This window comes from Python bivittatus, unplaced genomic scaffold, assembly GCF_059951505.1.
Source record: "Python bivittatus isolate LINGU-HERP-01145 unplaced genomic scaffold, Pbiv_v1 ctg000570_np1212, whole genome shotgun sequence".
Taxonomy (NCBI): Eukaryota; Metazoa; Chordata; class Lepidosauria; order Squamata; family Pythonidae; genus Python; species Python bivittatus.
The window spans coordinates 8,024,093-8,037,423 of record NW_028277097.1 but is presented as its reverse complement, the minus strand read 5'-3'; the positions used below and the strand labels follow the sequence as shown (position 1 = coordinate 8,037,423).

The 13,331-nt window shown below is 39.6% G+C and overlaps 1 protein-coding gene across 1 annotated transcript in view; it reads right to left on the bottom strand.

The window, feature by feature from the left end:
* Window positions 1-557: 557 nt before the first annotated feature.
* Window positions 558-13,331, bottom strand: part of GDNF (glial cell derived neurotrophic factor) — a 28,991-nt gene continuing 16,217 nt past the window's right edge. The window contains exon 3 of the mRNA XM_088152806.1: window positions 558-7,614. Coding sequence (XP_088008932.1) covers window positions 7,127-7,614 — 488 coding nt within the window. The 3' untranslated portion in view covers window positions 558-7,126. The remainder of the gene's footprint in view (window positions 7,615-13,331) is intronic.

Genomic DNA, 13,331 nt, shown 5'->3' with positions numbered 1-13,331 from the left:
CGAGGATTCTCATGTAGCAGAGATGTGGAGAGCTCTTTGGCTTCTGAATTCATCTTTCCCATGTGCTTCAACTAGCTGTCTGTCCATATGTATGTAAAATGGCAAACTCAAGGCCAGTTATTGGACAGAGGGGCAAAATTGTTCACTGCCAGCCTTACATTGCCTAAGAAATCAACCAGCCGTACTTCAGTAGTACCCACAAACAAGCATCCTTCAGAGTACCTAAAGGAGCCCCAGAGCAGCATGTCCGTCAGCTAATATACACCTGATTCCAATAAGGCATTCTGGTATTGAACCAGGACATCTGTGGAGAGAGGTAAAACACTCAAGATGGCACCCACAACCATGTGATCCAAGCTCTGCACGAGCAACATCAGAGAAAAGGGGCGGAGCTTCACTCATGCAATTGCAACTGACATCTTGACTCTTTTTGAGGCAGGCATCCCAAAACCTTGCCTGACTTTGATATTCTGCTCCAAAAATCAGAGGCAAAAGCCATCCTTAAAGTTGTGCAACAAGGATAGTTGGTTACCTCATAACAATAGAAAGAAGCTTTATTTCATAAAAAGTTTATAAAATGCATATTGTACAAAAATAAAGTCTGTAGAGAACTTTGCTTAACACAAACGGCTGAGACATCAATTGGAGGTGAAGTAAAAATCCCCAATAGCAACAACGTCCTGTTTTAATTTTTTTTTTTCAATTCTTATTTTCAGAGTGGGCAAAAATCACAAACTTTACCTTTTTGGTTTTTTAGCATTAGGCTGCCATTAAAGGGTGAGACAGGCTGGGGAAAGAGGCTGAGGGAAAGCTATTGGATGCTGAAAGAGGCTCCCAGCAAAGGCCAGATTGATTCCTGTAAAGGTGCTGAATGCTTCATGCAGAGGGATGGAACTGGCCGCCCTCCGGTTGCGTGGGATGAGTATTTTGAGGGTATCACTTTCCTTTATGCAGGCTTGTCTCTCTTAAAAGATAAATGTACTCCTGCATACAGAAAAAACTTGAGAATAGGATCCAATGTTCTTAGATCGTCCTAAATAATTGCTATTATTGTAATCCATAAGGTTTTCCCATTGATGACCACGCAGTATCATGTTATTTGATTAAGGACAAACCAGTCATGTAATTACAACATATCCTAAATATGACGGCTAATTGTTCAGAACACCTACCAGCCAAATTTATGCCTCCTACTGATTTATCCTACAGGAAACAGTATGAGGTACATGCATTACACTAAACCATAAACCATGGTTTGTACAGAGGCTAGAAGCCAAAAATAAAACAGTACATTATGGTTTAGTACAAGGTGTAAAACTGCTCATGGTCCTGACTTGCCAAAAGCAACCATGATTTAGCAGACCAATGGTGTGTAAGTAGCCTGTTGGTAATATTCCTGCAGGAAAAGGATTGCCTTCCATGTTAAGATTCAGACTGTGCAAACTCATTAAAGGACAAACTTTTGTGAAGTCTTGTGTCCTATCATGTGACCATTCTATCACTATTCCTTCACCATTTTTTTGTTTTGGATAAAATCCCGTCAAATTAACAAATTCCCTTTGTTTCAGTGGCAATATTAAACAAATGTTTAAATCCCCCCTACGAAAGCTAGCCTTACAGGAAACATGAAAGGTTCACTGGAAATTAAAATTGGAAGTCAACGTGACAATGGTTCTGGTTGAAAGATTCTTAGGTTGCCCTGTGGAGCAAGTCCTATTGAATGCAATCAGTTTTACTTCTGACTAGATAGACATTTTTGTTGTTAGGATCTGTTTATATTCAAATGTGGAAATATAGGGTAGCAGCTGGCTGTGCTACTGTATCTCAACAGTTTGGACTTCAGTGGCTCTTGGTCTCCACCAGCATGGCTGATGGCAAGGGTCAAAATATCTCGATGGTTCTAGACTGCCTTCCTCTGTGCTAGCTTATAGGGTTATGCCTGCTTCAAAAAGTATATCAGATAAGTCCTTTGAACTTTGCATGTGTGAGTGCAGGACTTCTCTGCTGGACAGTAAGGAGGCTCATAGTTTTTCAGGATGCCATTTGAGCTTGAAGAAAAGTTACAGCAGCTTTAAGAATCACATTATAAGTCAACTCCTTAAAGCAGTGACATTTTTTAGAGTCCTGCCAAAGTCTGAGGAAAAGAAAGCTGTTGAGCTACTGAGCTTGGGTAAAAAGTCTGGAGCCCCTTGTCAGAATCATTTTTGAAGCAGGTGCACCCCTTTTAAACAATTCAAATTAGGGTTACATTCCTTCTCCTTCTCCTTCTAAATGGGAATAAATGCCACTGAATTCAGCAGGACGTATCTTTAAATGAACATGGATAGGAACAGACTGCGCAAATTTCTGGAGCAGCAGCATAAGAAATGGCTTAAAGACAAACATTAGGAATCAAATGGCAGGCACGTAGAATGTAATCCACAGAAAGGTCAACATCCCTAGGACAAAATCAAAATATTTTGCTGGAAGCTTTAGAAACCTTTTCCCAAATGGATGGAACACATACTTGATGACAGAGATATACTGAATTGTTGGCTTAAATCCCACTCAGATCCCGTTCTTGGAATAGATATTCCTGGGATGCATATGCTGTGTGAATAAAGCGTATGCCTAGCATGGCAAAATTACTTATAGACATTTACAAAAAAAAGTGCTTGGAATTATTTTTAAAATAACTCTCATATACCCACTTGAAGGAAATTAATTGAATTTAAATCTATTTCATTTCAGTGGAAAGCTAATGTGATTGGACTTGGGAGTATGTTCCATTGACTTCAGAAAACTTATCCTCAATTTTAATTCGCATAGAATTACAGCCTGGGATATGATACATGTTCCCTGGATTATAGTCCCTTATGTTTGTTGGAGACCGGCAGTATAAAAAATAGAGGGTCGAAAAGAGATAGAAATTGCACTTAAAGTATTTGGACTATAATTATAGTGGTTCCCATTTATAGACTAATCAACAGTAGTCCCACTCCTGTAGTACATTTGCAACGTTAGCAGTATCAGACATATAAAGTCGTGTTTGCAAGTTTAGTCAAAAAAGTCCTGATGGTATTCATGATGGTGTTATTGAAGCTCTGCCTGTTTTTTATGTGTACATGACACACACAAAACAGGCGGAATTTGGAACCCACCATTGTGGCTACCATCTTGCATTTCTTTTTAAGCAATACTTTGAGGACATCCCTGTGGGCAAATGAATAGAAAACAGGGACATCAATTCGACTGTACCTGCTTCCTGGTGAAAAAAATAAGGCTCTATTTGCATGAAGCTTTGATTACAGGATTAATTGATGTTCAGTGCAGATTTAATGTTTTAACTATTAGATAATCCACATCTGTTCTGTAATTTTTGGCGGAACGGGAAAATTGTGACTTTCTTTTCTCTTTGGCCCCTAATCTTATGACATGCTCAGGGTTTCTTCATATTCCACATTAATGATTTTCTAGAATCGTTTTCTGTGTTTCATGGTGTTGCAATTCCAGTAAATAAATGCTCTACCTGCTATAACAAAGAAGTACCTGTTGAATTTCTGCCAGAGGGTTAAAAGGCGCTGACTCTCTTGTTTCTGGGAAAAGACCTCTGAACACTGTAGAACTTGGGGAATTTCTCTGTTTGCATCCAGATGGCAGACTTAATTTGAGGAGATTGTGGAACAAATTGTGCTTGATAGCTCCTAGACATCTCACATTGGTAAATTGTATATATTGGAGCTTGGCTCCTCTGCCCCCATATTCCAATGATATGAAAGTGGGGTTGGCAATTAAGATTGCAGATGGCTCAAATAGGAAATGGTGTATAAAAAAGTTATCTGTCCCAAGAAGCCACAAGTAGTCTTCCTATGAGATATTGCATGGAAAAGGAAAGGGCGGGGCAGGAAGAATGGAAAGCTTAATTCAAGAATATACTGTTAAGTTTTCGGGAAAGTTCCTATACCTCAGTAGTAATAGGCAGTAGTAGTAGCAGCAGCAGCAAACTGGCTTCAAATGTGTAAGGTTCATTCCCTGGTACCTCTGCTTTAAGAACATTAGGTAAGAAGACTGGGAAATAGAGCTCTTTTTAGCTATTGTCACAGAGTCAAAAGAGGGGACAAGATGATCTGGATTATGAACAATTGTCATATGATGGTAAGAATTCTAAAATTTGCATATTTTCCATTTTGTTCCCCATGCTTCTCTTTAAAAACAAGGAGACCCCTATTAGAAATATCTATTAAATTCCTCTGTGTATTTAAGCAGTGTTTTAGCAGCTCAGAACAATACTAAGAACTTGTATCTGCTAAAGACTGCAGAGATGTGACCTCTTTTTCATAATGTGTGAAATGTTCAAGTGCTATGAACATCTTTCCAGGTACAGCATGCTCTTGATCAAGATTATACAAGGACTTTTTAAAAGGCTTCTCAGGAGAAGGGTTTGATTTACAGTATGCTATAAGCAGCCCAAGAAGCGTTATGATCCATCTGAAGTACAAAACTGTTGAAAATGAATAGAGCCAAACTGGGCACTTTCAAATGTTGTTCAGTGGGACAGCATTAAACAAAAGCTTAATTCTCTTGTTTACGTGACCAGTGACGACTAAGCTTTTGCTGCACTGTGTTTGCCTCACCGCTTACTGACTTTCTCATATATATATTTTTATAGCTGTTATTTTAGGGGTTATTTTAAATGATGCAAGCTTGGGCATCCAACAATTTGAATGTAGGTTTCCACTGAAATGTACTTGAAATAATTGAAAAGAGCATCATATTTAAAAATGTGTGCGTGCTTGCAGATGTTCAGCTACTGCACACAAGTCTGCACCTGTTGACCCATTTGCCTCTTATTAAAGGTAATGGTCTTCTAAAAGGATATATCTCAGTTGTTTGAAAACTATCATTAAGTTATTGTTTCAAATAGCTTACATTTGATGGCCATCACTAACTTGACAACCTGCAAACACTTTCCTATGCTGAATGAGGTCAAGGAAGGAACATCTCAAAGTCACATCCATCAACATCTGACAGAAAATTCAAATATTAGAATATTCTTGTTCTTGGTATTTACTGGTCTTTATGATGCTTTGCCCCCAAAAGAGGTAACAAAATATGACATTTCCGGTGGCCTCAACCCTCCCCATCAGCATTGTTAGAAGTTAGGGAATCTTTCAACTGGTTAAAGAAGATCAATGATAAAACATAGTTGCAATCTGTGTGATGAAGTACTATCAAACTGGGCTTCTCTGATTTTTGTTCAAATGGTAAAGTAAGTGATTTAAAAAAAAAAACAGCTTGCATTCCTGTTATTAATCCTTAATACTTTAAAAAAAGAAAAACTATAGACCTTGATCCCAGCATCACTGCCTCATTGTAACTTTGGCACCTCTTTTGAAGAAAGAACCTTTAATAAATAAAGAAACTGAAACTCATGTCTGAACTGTAATAAATAATAATAATAATAACTTAAATCTTAATAAATATTTTCTCTAGATTTGACTTTAACAGGATGCATTGCATCAAGTAGTCTCTCTGTTCACTCACGATGACTGCAAATAAAAACGTAGTTCATTAAGTAAGTGACCTTAGTCCTTCTGTAAACCAACAAACAATCCACATTTTTAAAACGGCATTTTGCCTAGACAGGTGATTAAAAACACAGCCTGCTTTCTTGGGGAACAGAAAAGGGTAACTTCTCTCTCTCCCCCACCTCCAAAAACATTAATCCTTTTCCAGTTAAATTCTAAATGAGTTAGATTTTAGAAATCATCCATCCTTTTGATAATGATTTGGTTAGAATTTAGCTAGCTAACTAAAAGACAAGCTTGGCTTCTTCCCAATATATAAAAAATGTGTCCTTGCTTTCAACTTATATGTAGCTCCACTTGAAGTCTTGTGCCAAGGGGACTCTGTTGCGATTCAACTTTCTGACTGACTGGTATGGGTAGAATAATAATTCTACCTTATTCATAAGGCACAGGAAAAGAAGCTTGTTGTTATCTTTACACTACAGAAAGGAGTGATGTTGGAATGTACAATTTGGCCAAGGGATCTGTAAATCAAGGGCAGAATTTCAAGTTTAGATTTCTGTGAAGGGTTTCTAAAAGAGATTATTAGTAATGGAAGACTAAGGTCTACAATTGCTAGGCTTCCATAAACAAATATCAAGAAAGTGCTGAGTGAATTCTTGGGAACTGTCAATTCACGAGCTGGACAAATTTAGCCAGCAATCTGTATGAACCGAGAGCCCTGCTAGGATAATTTCTCCAAATCATCAAGTGTGTTTTATCCATTGTAGCATTTCTATATATTCCACTCTTCCATCCCAAATATCCCAGATAAATTCCTCAGGATTGCTCACAGTGGCCTTCCCCAACCTGGGATCTCAGTTCCCAGAATTCTTCAGCCAGCATGGCCATTATCAAGAATTCTGGAAGTCCAGTCCATACAATTGGAGGATGCAAGGTTAGGGAAGGTTTGGATCAGGGGTGTCTATGAGGGGAGGGGTCAACAAGAGCAAAATAATGGCACGACTGGGCAATTGAAGCATTGTTCCGTTTTAACATGCATCACACACGTTTAAAAAGGGTTGGGACTTCAGTCACCTGATCATGCTTGCCATTTTGACATTGTTGACTCTCCCCACCCTGCCATGGGAGCTCCTGCAGCTGATCGTAAAACACCCTCTAGTTAACATGAAATTATGCCAGATTATGCCTCCAATTGGGATTAAGGCCAGTGATCATTAGTTTTCCTTCCATTTTGGGGGAGAAAACAAAGAAGGAAGGAAGGATGTTTTTAAAGGGAGCTTGTGTTGATAAGCACCTGTTCAGCCAAGTTTTGCCAGTGGTGGATCATTTCAAAACCAATGGTGTAAGTAATTTCCATTCATCCTGGATCTCAGCCCCTGAGCATTGATGTCTATTTGCCTTCCTGAAGAAACAAAAAGCTCCAACAGTTGTATCTTCTCCAGTTATCCTGTGCTGGATTTCCATCAACCAGGCTCCCACTACAGTTGTTCTCCTGTATACTTGGTCCTCTTCCTTCATTTGAAGCCAACCTTTTCTTTCCTCGGGAGCCCTGGTCCCATTCTTTGCCATTTTAGCAGGAATGCAATATCATAGCAGTGTCCAAACACACAAGGACATCAAACGCACCCACATTTTTTAGCGGAATGTTTCCTCAGTATATGATAAGTTGATAGGTCATCATCCAAAAATGAAAGGTCATCATCATAAGCAATGGGTCTGCAACAAGGCTGTGGCCTGATTTTGTCACTGACCAACTTTCTATTTTGGGTTAAATTGTTTAAAATTTGGTCATACAGGGTTACAGCAGACTCGCACGAACCACTACAATATCGGAAAATCAACTCTTCTTTGGTAGTGTATCCCAAACCCAAGTCAGTCACATTTAAGTGAATCTCACTTAAGACACAGTCCCGCGATTTGAGCCTTTGACCTCTCCGTCCTTTCCTGCTGCTGGAATTATTATTGTTCCTTCCTGCATTTTGCCGGTTTCTTGCCCGTTTGGAGAAAAGTGGTTTATCTGGCGACCTCTTCAGTCTTTTTAAAGTGGTTTGAATAAAATCCATGACATCGGCAAGTTGGCTGGGATAATCCACAGGTATATTAGCTGTTTTGAAAAGGACAAAAACAGTTTGTCAAATGATTGCGTATCCATCCTATTTCATATGAAGAAAATCATCTTACTTATTGAAATTTCTAGCAGGCACATGGTTAAATCTGGGAGTGACAACTGCATATGCTAAAGGCTGTAAAATTCAATTTTTAAAATTTTGTTTATTACTGAATTTATGAGACCAATGATACTCTGGGTGGTGTACAACAACAAAACACAAGTCATAAACTAAAACAGAACCACATAGTGTTAAAACATATACAATATATAAATATGAACATGAAATACAGAATATAAAATGATGACCAGCACCATAATAAAAACAACCAAAAGGGGACTCTGCTCAACTGGGCCTACATTATGCCATGACAATGCTAGTTTTACAGAATTTATATTCTATAAGTATGTATTCAATATTCACAAGGATCAAGGCATTTTTATCAAGGCTAGAAAATCCATTGCTGCCTTCTTCTTTTGAATTATAGGTACAAAAGTTGTATAAGGTGATTGTGAAAATTCCAACCTTACTATTGATGTTTAAAGAGGTCCATAAGACTCGGTAACCTATTTAATGCATACCCATTGGTTGACTAAGTGTTTCCATGGAAAACTAGATGAAGTGAAATATTAGACTGTGATGTATTCTCGCAGCACCTAGTCACTCTTGAACAGGCAGAAAACTTCCTTAACTTGATACTCCCAATGTACTGGAGTACAACTGTAATTCCTATCCAGGGTAGCCACTGGGAATTATGAAAGTGGTGATCTGATACATTTGGAGGGATCAGATTACAGAAAATTGGTCTATTCCTTGTCCATGACACTCTGTAGGTTGTCTGTTCATAGTTCCATTCCATTTCCATAACTGTCTGAGCATTGTTACCCACCTTTTAATGGTAAGAGTGGGCAAGAATTCCACCTGGGGGAAAGGAACACTTTTTTGGGGGTCATCTGCAGGGGCATGATAATGACACAGTGATATCACTCAAGTGGACAGGATTGAAATGTTGGTCTTTAAATTTTATTTTTATTCAGGATAGGTTTACACAAAAAGGTACATTAAGACTTCAAACGTAACACATCACTTTTAAAGTTTGAACAAACTGGTCCCATGAAATATATGGGACCTGCAAAACAGGTCTTCAGGCCGCATATAGCCCATGGTTTATGACCACTCCTGATCTACTGGAAAATGTCTGCTTGGATTCAACACTCTTTCAATCTAGATGTGATTGCTAAAATGGCTGACTGCATCTCCTCCTTCAAGTGGCACTTGCTCCGGTGAACTGCATCACAGATATCCCCTCAACAAATATTCTTACTCTTCCCCATCCCAGCATAATTGGTACTATTCAAAGACTGAGTATAATGATTATGAATTCTGGTAATCATAAGCAACAATAATAAAGATAATCCTGGTATATGTAGAAAGTAAGGAAGATCACCTTGACAGAATATGCAAGCTCCTTTGCCAAGGGAACAAGGGGTAAAACATTTTTCATGTCCAAAATGTCCAGATAATGTTTGGAAGCAACCCAGGCAGATGCCTCCCTAATTCACTAAACTATTAGAAGGAGGCGGAAGATATGGAAAGTAAGGAAGTTGACCTTGACAGAAATAAGCCAGATCTGTTACCAAAGCAATGAGGAGAAAAAGATAGCATAAGTCCTAACCAAGAAGAAAGTATGTGGAAGCGGGTCAGACAGACACCTCCCTAATTCACTGGAATATAAAAAGGAGGAGGAGATACTGAACAATTACACTTGCAAGATTCTGTTATTATAGCCCATATCAAAATAGTTTTAGCCTGCCTGTGGAATTGATTTCTTGGTCTAACCATGAGCTGATGGCATGCAAACACATACAGGTAGTCCTTGACTTACAACCATTTGTTTAATGACTGTTCGAAGTTATGATGGCGCTGAAAAAAGTGACTTAGATCGGTCCTTGCATTTACAACCATCACAGTGTCCTTGTGGACATGTGATCAAAATTCAGGCACTTGGCAAATGGCATATATTTACGATGGTTGCAGCATCCTGGCGTCACGTGATTGCCATTTGTGACTTTCCCGAGGGGGCTTCCAACAAGCAAAGTCAACGGGGGAAGCCAGATTCGCTTAACGACCATGGTGATTTGCTTAACAGCCATGGCAAAAAAGGTCATGAAATCAGGCATGACTTACTTAACGACCACATCGCTTAGCGACGGAAGTTCCAGTCCCAATTGTGGTTGTACGTCAAGGGCTACCTGTATCTAACTGGATGAGGAATTATTGGCCAATAGGTGCAATGCATGCAGTTCCTTCTCTCAGTCCATCTGGTAGGTTGTTTACCCAGCTCTGATAGAGAATCAGCAACTATACTAATCAACTATTTGGGAAAGCAGAAGAACTGATTATGTTCTGCCTTTCTCTGTTGAACAGCTGATTTGCCACAATTGTGGATGGCTGCTGTGCAAATATGACATAACACAGGGTTTCTCCTACCGAAGATACTGTCTACTATTTCCTTCCAGATTTCCTCCCTTATGTATGGTTCATGTCTAAAGCTGTACACTTTAATTCCATCAACGTGTTTCTTGGTTTGCTTGGTGCCAGAAAGAATGGAGATGAAGCACTAAAGGAAATGCTGCCCTCTGTCTATCTGTCACAGTGTGATGGGGTTCTTTTTTTTTGAACTGGAGGTATATTGTTTTGCAAGGGTGACAATTGACACAGAAAAACGTGACAGTAGAGCCTTTTATGCTTTTTACTATATACAGTGATGTTACTTACAGCAGGCGTTTACAACAGGGATGTACAACACAATATATTCACCTGGTGTCAGGGTTCTTCCTAAGTCTCTCTCCCAGAGATTATCCCCTGTATCTCTCTTGCTTTCTCTCTCTCTCCATCTCCCTTCCCATTTCTGGGCTTGATGAGAGGGGAGGGGGAGGGGGAGGGCTGAGCTGGAGTTTACCGTAGCATGCTCAACATGGCTTGACCTTCTCCTGCTCAGCCAAACACCTACTGCTTCTCCATTGGGGGAAGAACCTCTCTCAGGGTCTTTTGCCCAGTCCTTCCCCAGAGACCAGGGCTTTGCCACTGACAGCTGATCCCCTCCTTCCCCCCTTGGGTCTTGGGTGGGGCGCTCATCCCTCTGGGTCTTCACTTCCCTTCTTCCAGGGAAGCCACCCCTGGACCTTTCTTCTCCCTTCCCAACCAGGAATTAACAACTGCTCCACACACTTAATTTCTATCTCCAACTTTCCTCTCTGGCCAGTCTGTTCACTCCATGTGCAGACTTTTTCTCTCCTTCCCTTCTCTTTCTTTACTCTCCTATTTTTAATCAGACTGGCAGAATGTTCCCCAGAATATCCCCCAGGAAAGGTGGGTGTCCCCCCAGCTATATACCAGGCTGGACCAATGAGACTGCTACCTCCAAAATCTCCCCACACCAGCCCTGGCTAGCAGCCAGGTGAGCTCATCAGGCCTCGTGATAAGCGCAGCTGCCCTTCAAGGCTAAAATTGAGCTGTTTGTATTCCTTTTACTCATTCCAGTGGTGGCTCGTGCCAGCAGAACAGCAGCCAGGCCTGGTCAGGCCACAAAAAAACCATATGCCATACTATCTCTTCTTGTTGAATGCAATGAGAATTAAAAATATTTCAGTGCAATAAATAATGATTTACTCTAAGTTGTTTATGCCTCTGAAACAACAAAATCCAGTTTTGCAATGCACTCAGAATTATGCAAACTAATAAATGGTATGTAAATGTGCCAATTTTACATACGCATGCCCAATAGTTTTTTAAAATTATGTAACAACTGAAATTTTACACAATTTCAATGTAAAGGGTCAAGTCCTACCTGTGCTGGGAAAGAAAGAGAGAAGGCCTTATATCCTTGATGGTTCTGAAAGATCCTAGGTATTTTCATACAGAACTCTACAACATCAAGATTGAGATGTTCAGGAGCACGATTCTGTGCATGGGGCCAGCAATATTATTGTGTACATGAGCAAACACTTGAAAGAGCAGGTTATAGGGATAATCACAATCCAAGTCATATATATTGTGATCCAAAACATGCCTCAAAGCTCATATAATATTAAATAGTATTTTATTCCAGTTTATGAAATATTATTCGGGAGGTAGGATCAAAAACTATATTTTTGGGGGTCTTAGTGAGAGCAGCTAGCTATGCAGCACTGCTATGTTTCATGAAGCTTGACTCAGTAATGTATATTTACTGAGTATACAGTACATATTTAATATATATTGTTTAATGTATATAACAGCTTGTGGGGGAAGGAGGCAACTACAAATATGACTGGTTGTGGTTGACTAGACAAAAGATATCAATAGACTATGTTATATCACATTTTCTCCATTTATTCAGCTTGTGAAGCAGCAGTAGTCTGATCAAAGAAAACTTTGGAGTTTCAGAAGATACCAAATTTGTTTTAACTCATCCCCAAATTTAACTATAATTAACCACCAAGATTAATCCAGATGTAATTTCTTACTATAAATATTTCTGGCCGCTGGGGAGACCCTTTGCAAATAGTTATTTCCTAGCCCAGCTTTCACCAAATTAGCTAGATGAATGAAGAAATTAATTGGCCTTTAAACTACTTTACAAGTAATAACTAATAGCAATGATTATAATTAACTGGACAATAATAGTTTACTTCTGACATTTATTGCCAGAGGTTTTTATTTGTGACTTTTCATTATACTATCATATTTCTCTAAAGCTACCAAAGATGGGCTCTAAAGACAGAAACCTGAGACTTTCTAGAATGTCTATTTGTGCATGAAAGTCTTCATCGTACAGAAACTCTCCAGACAATCAACAACATAGTAGAGGAGTTAGTCTAGTAGAAGGAAAAGGGAATGGCAAAAGTCTAAACATTTTGGCTAACTTGCATCATTCCTGTGGCTTCTTTCCAAAAAGTGAAGAGGGAAGCCCAGGAAAGATTCCAGTGGGAAGACAGAGAAGGAGGAACAGACAAGGCAGAAAAGTGGAAGAATGCAGATGTGGTTTTGCATCTGTTGGAAAGATGCTGAAGAGGCAAAAGTGGCTGAAAATCCCTATCTCACCAGAAAGCAGCAGTAAAACTACTGTATAATTTGCTACAAGAAAAACAAACCCACCCTAGGAGCCCAATGGGTGGCTACAACCCATGGCGTATATCTGCATTTGCACATAAGGAGCTGTTCCTCGATCCCATTCCTATTACAACAGAGCAAGGCAAAACCATTGCAAGGCATGACTATCTACAAGCTTCACTGGAGAGGCACTATTCTTTCAAAGCTTGCCAAAAAAAAAAAAAGGCTGATTGCTGTCACATAAATAGTATTAAACTCTCATGTAATATAGCACTCAAGCAAGCAGAAACAAGGGCGGGTTCATTCTCATTCATTCAGTGAATTTAGGAAAGGAAAAAGAGAAAGCAGGACGGTGCCATGTTCCAGTGTGCCACGTTCAGTTCCTACCATCTGCTGGAAGGATCACATGAAAGGGACCTATGAGCAAGCCATTATATGGATCACACAAAAGAGAAAGCAGGACGGTGCCATGTTCCAGTGTGCCACGTTCAGTTCCTACCATCTGCTGGAAGGATCACATGAAAGGGACCTAAGGGCAAGCCATTATACCAATGCTAAGTCTCGCCTTCATATGAACAAAGGCCTTGGGGTGATCAGAGTTCCTGAAAGCATCAAGGAA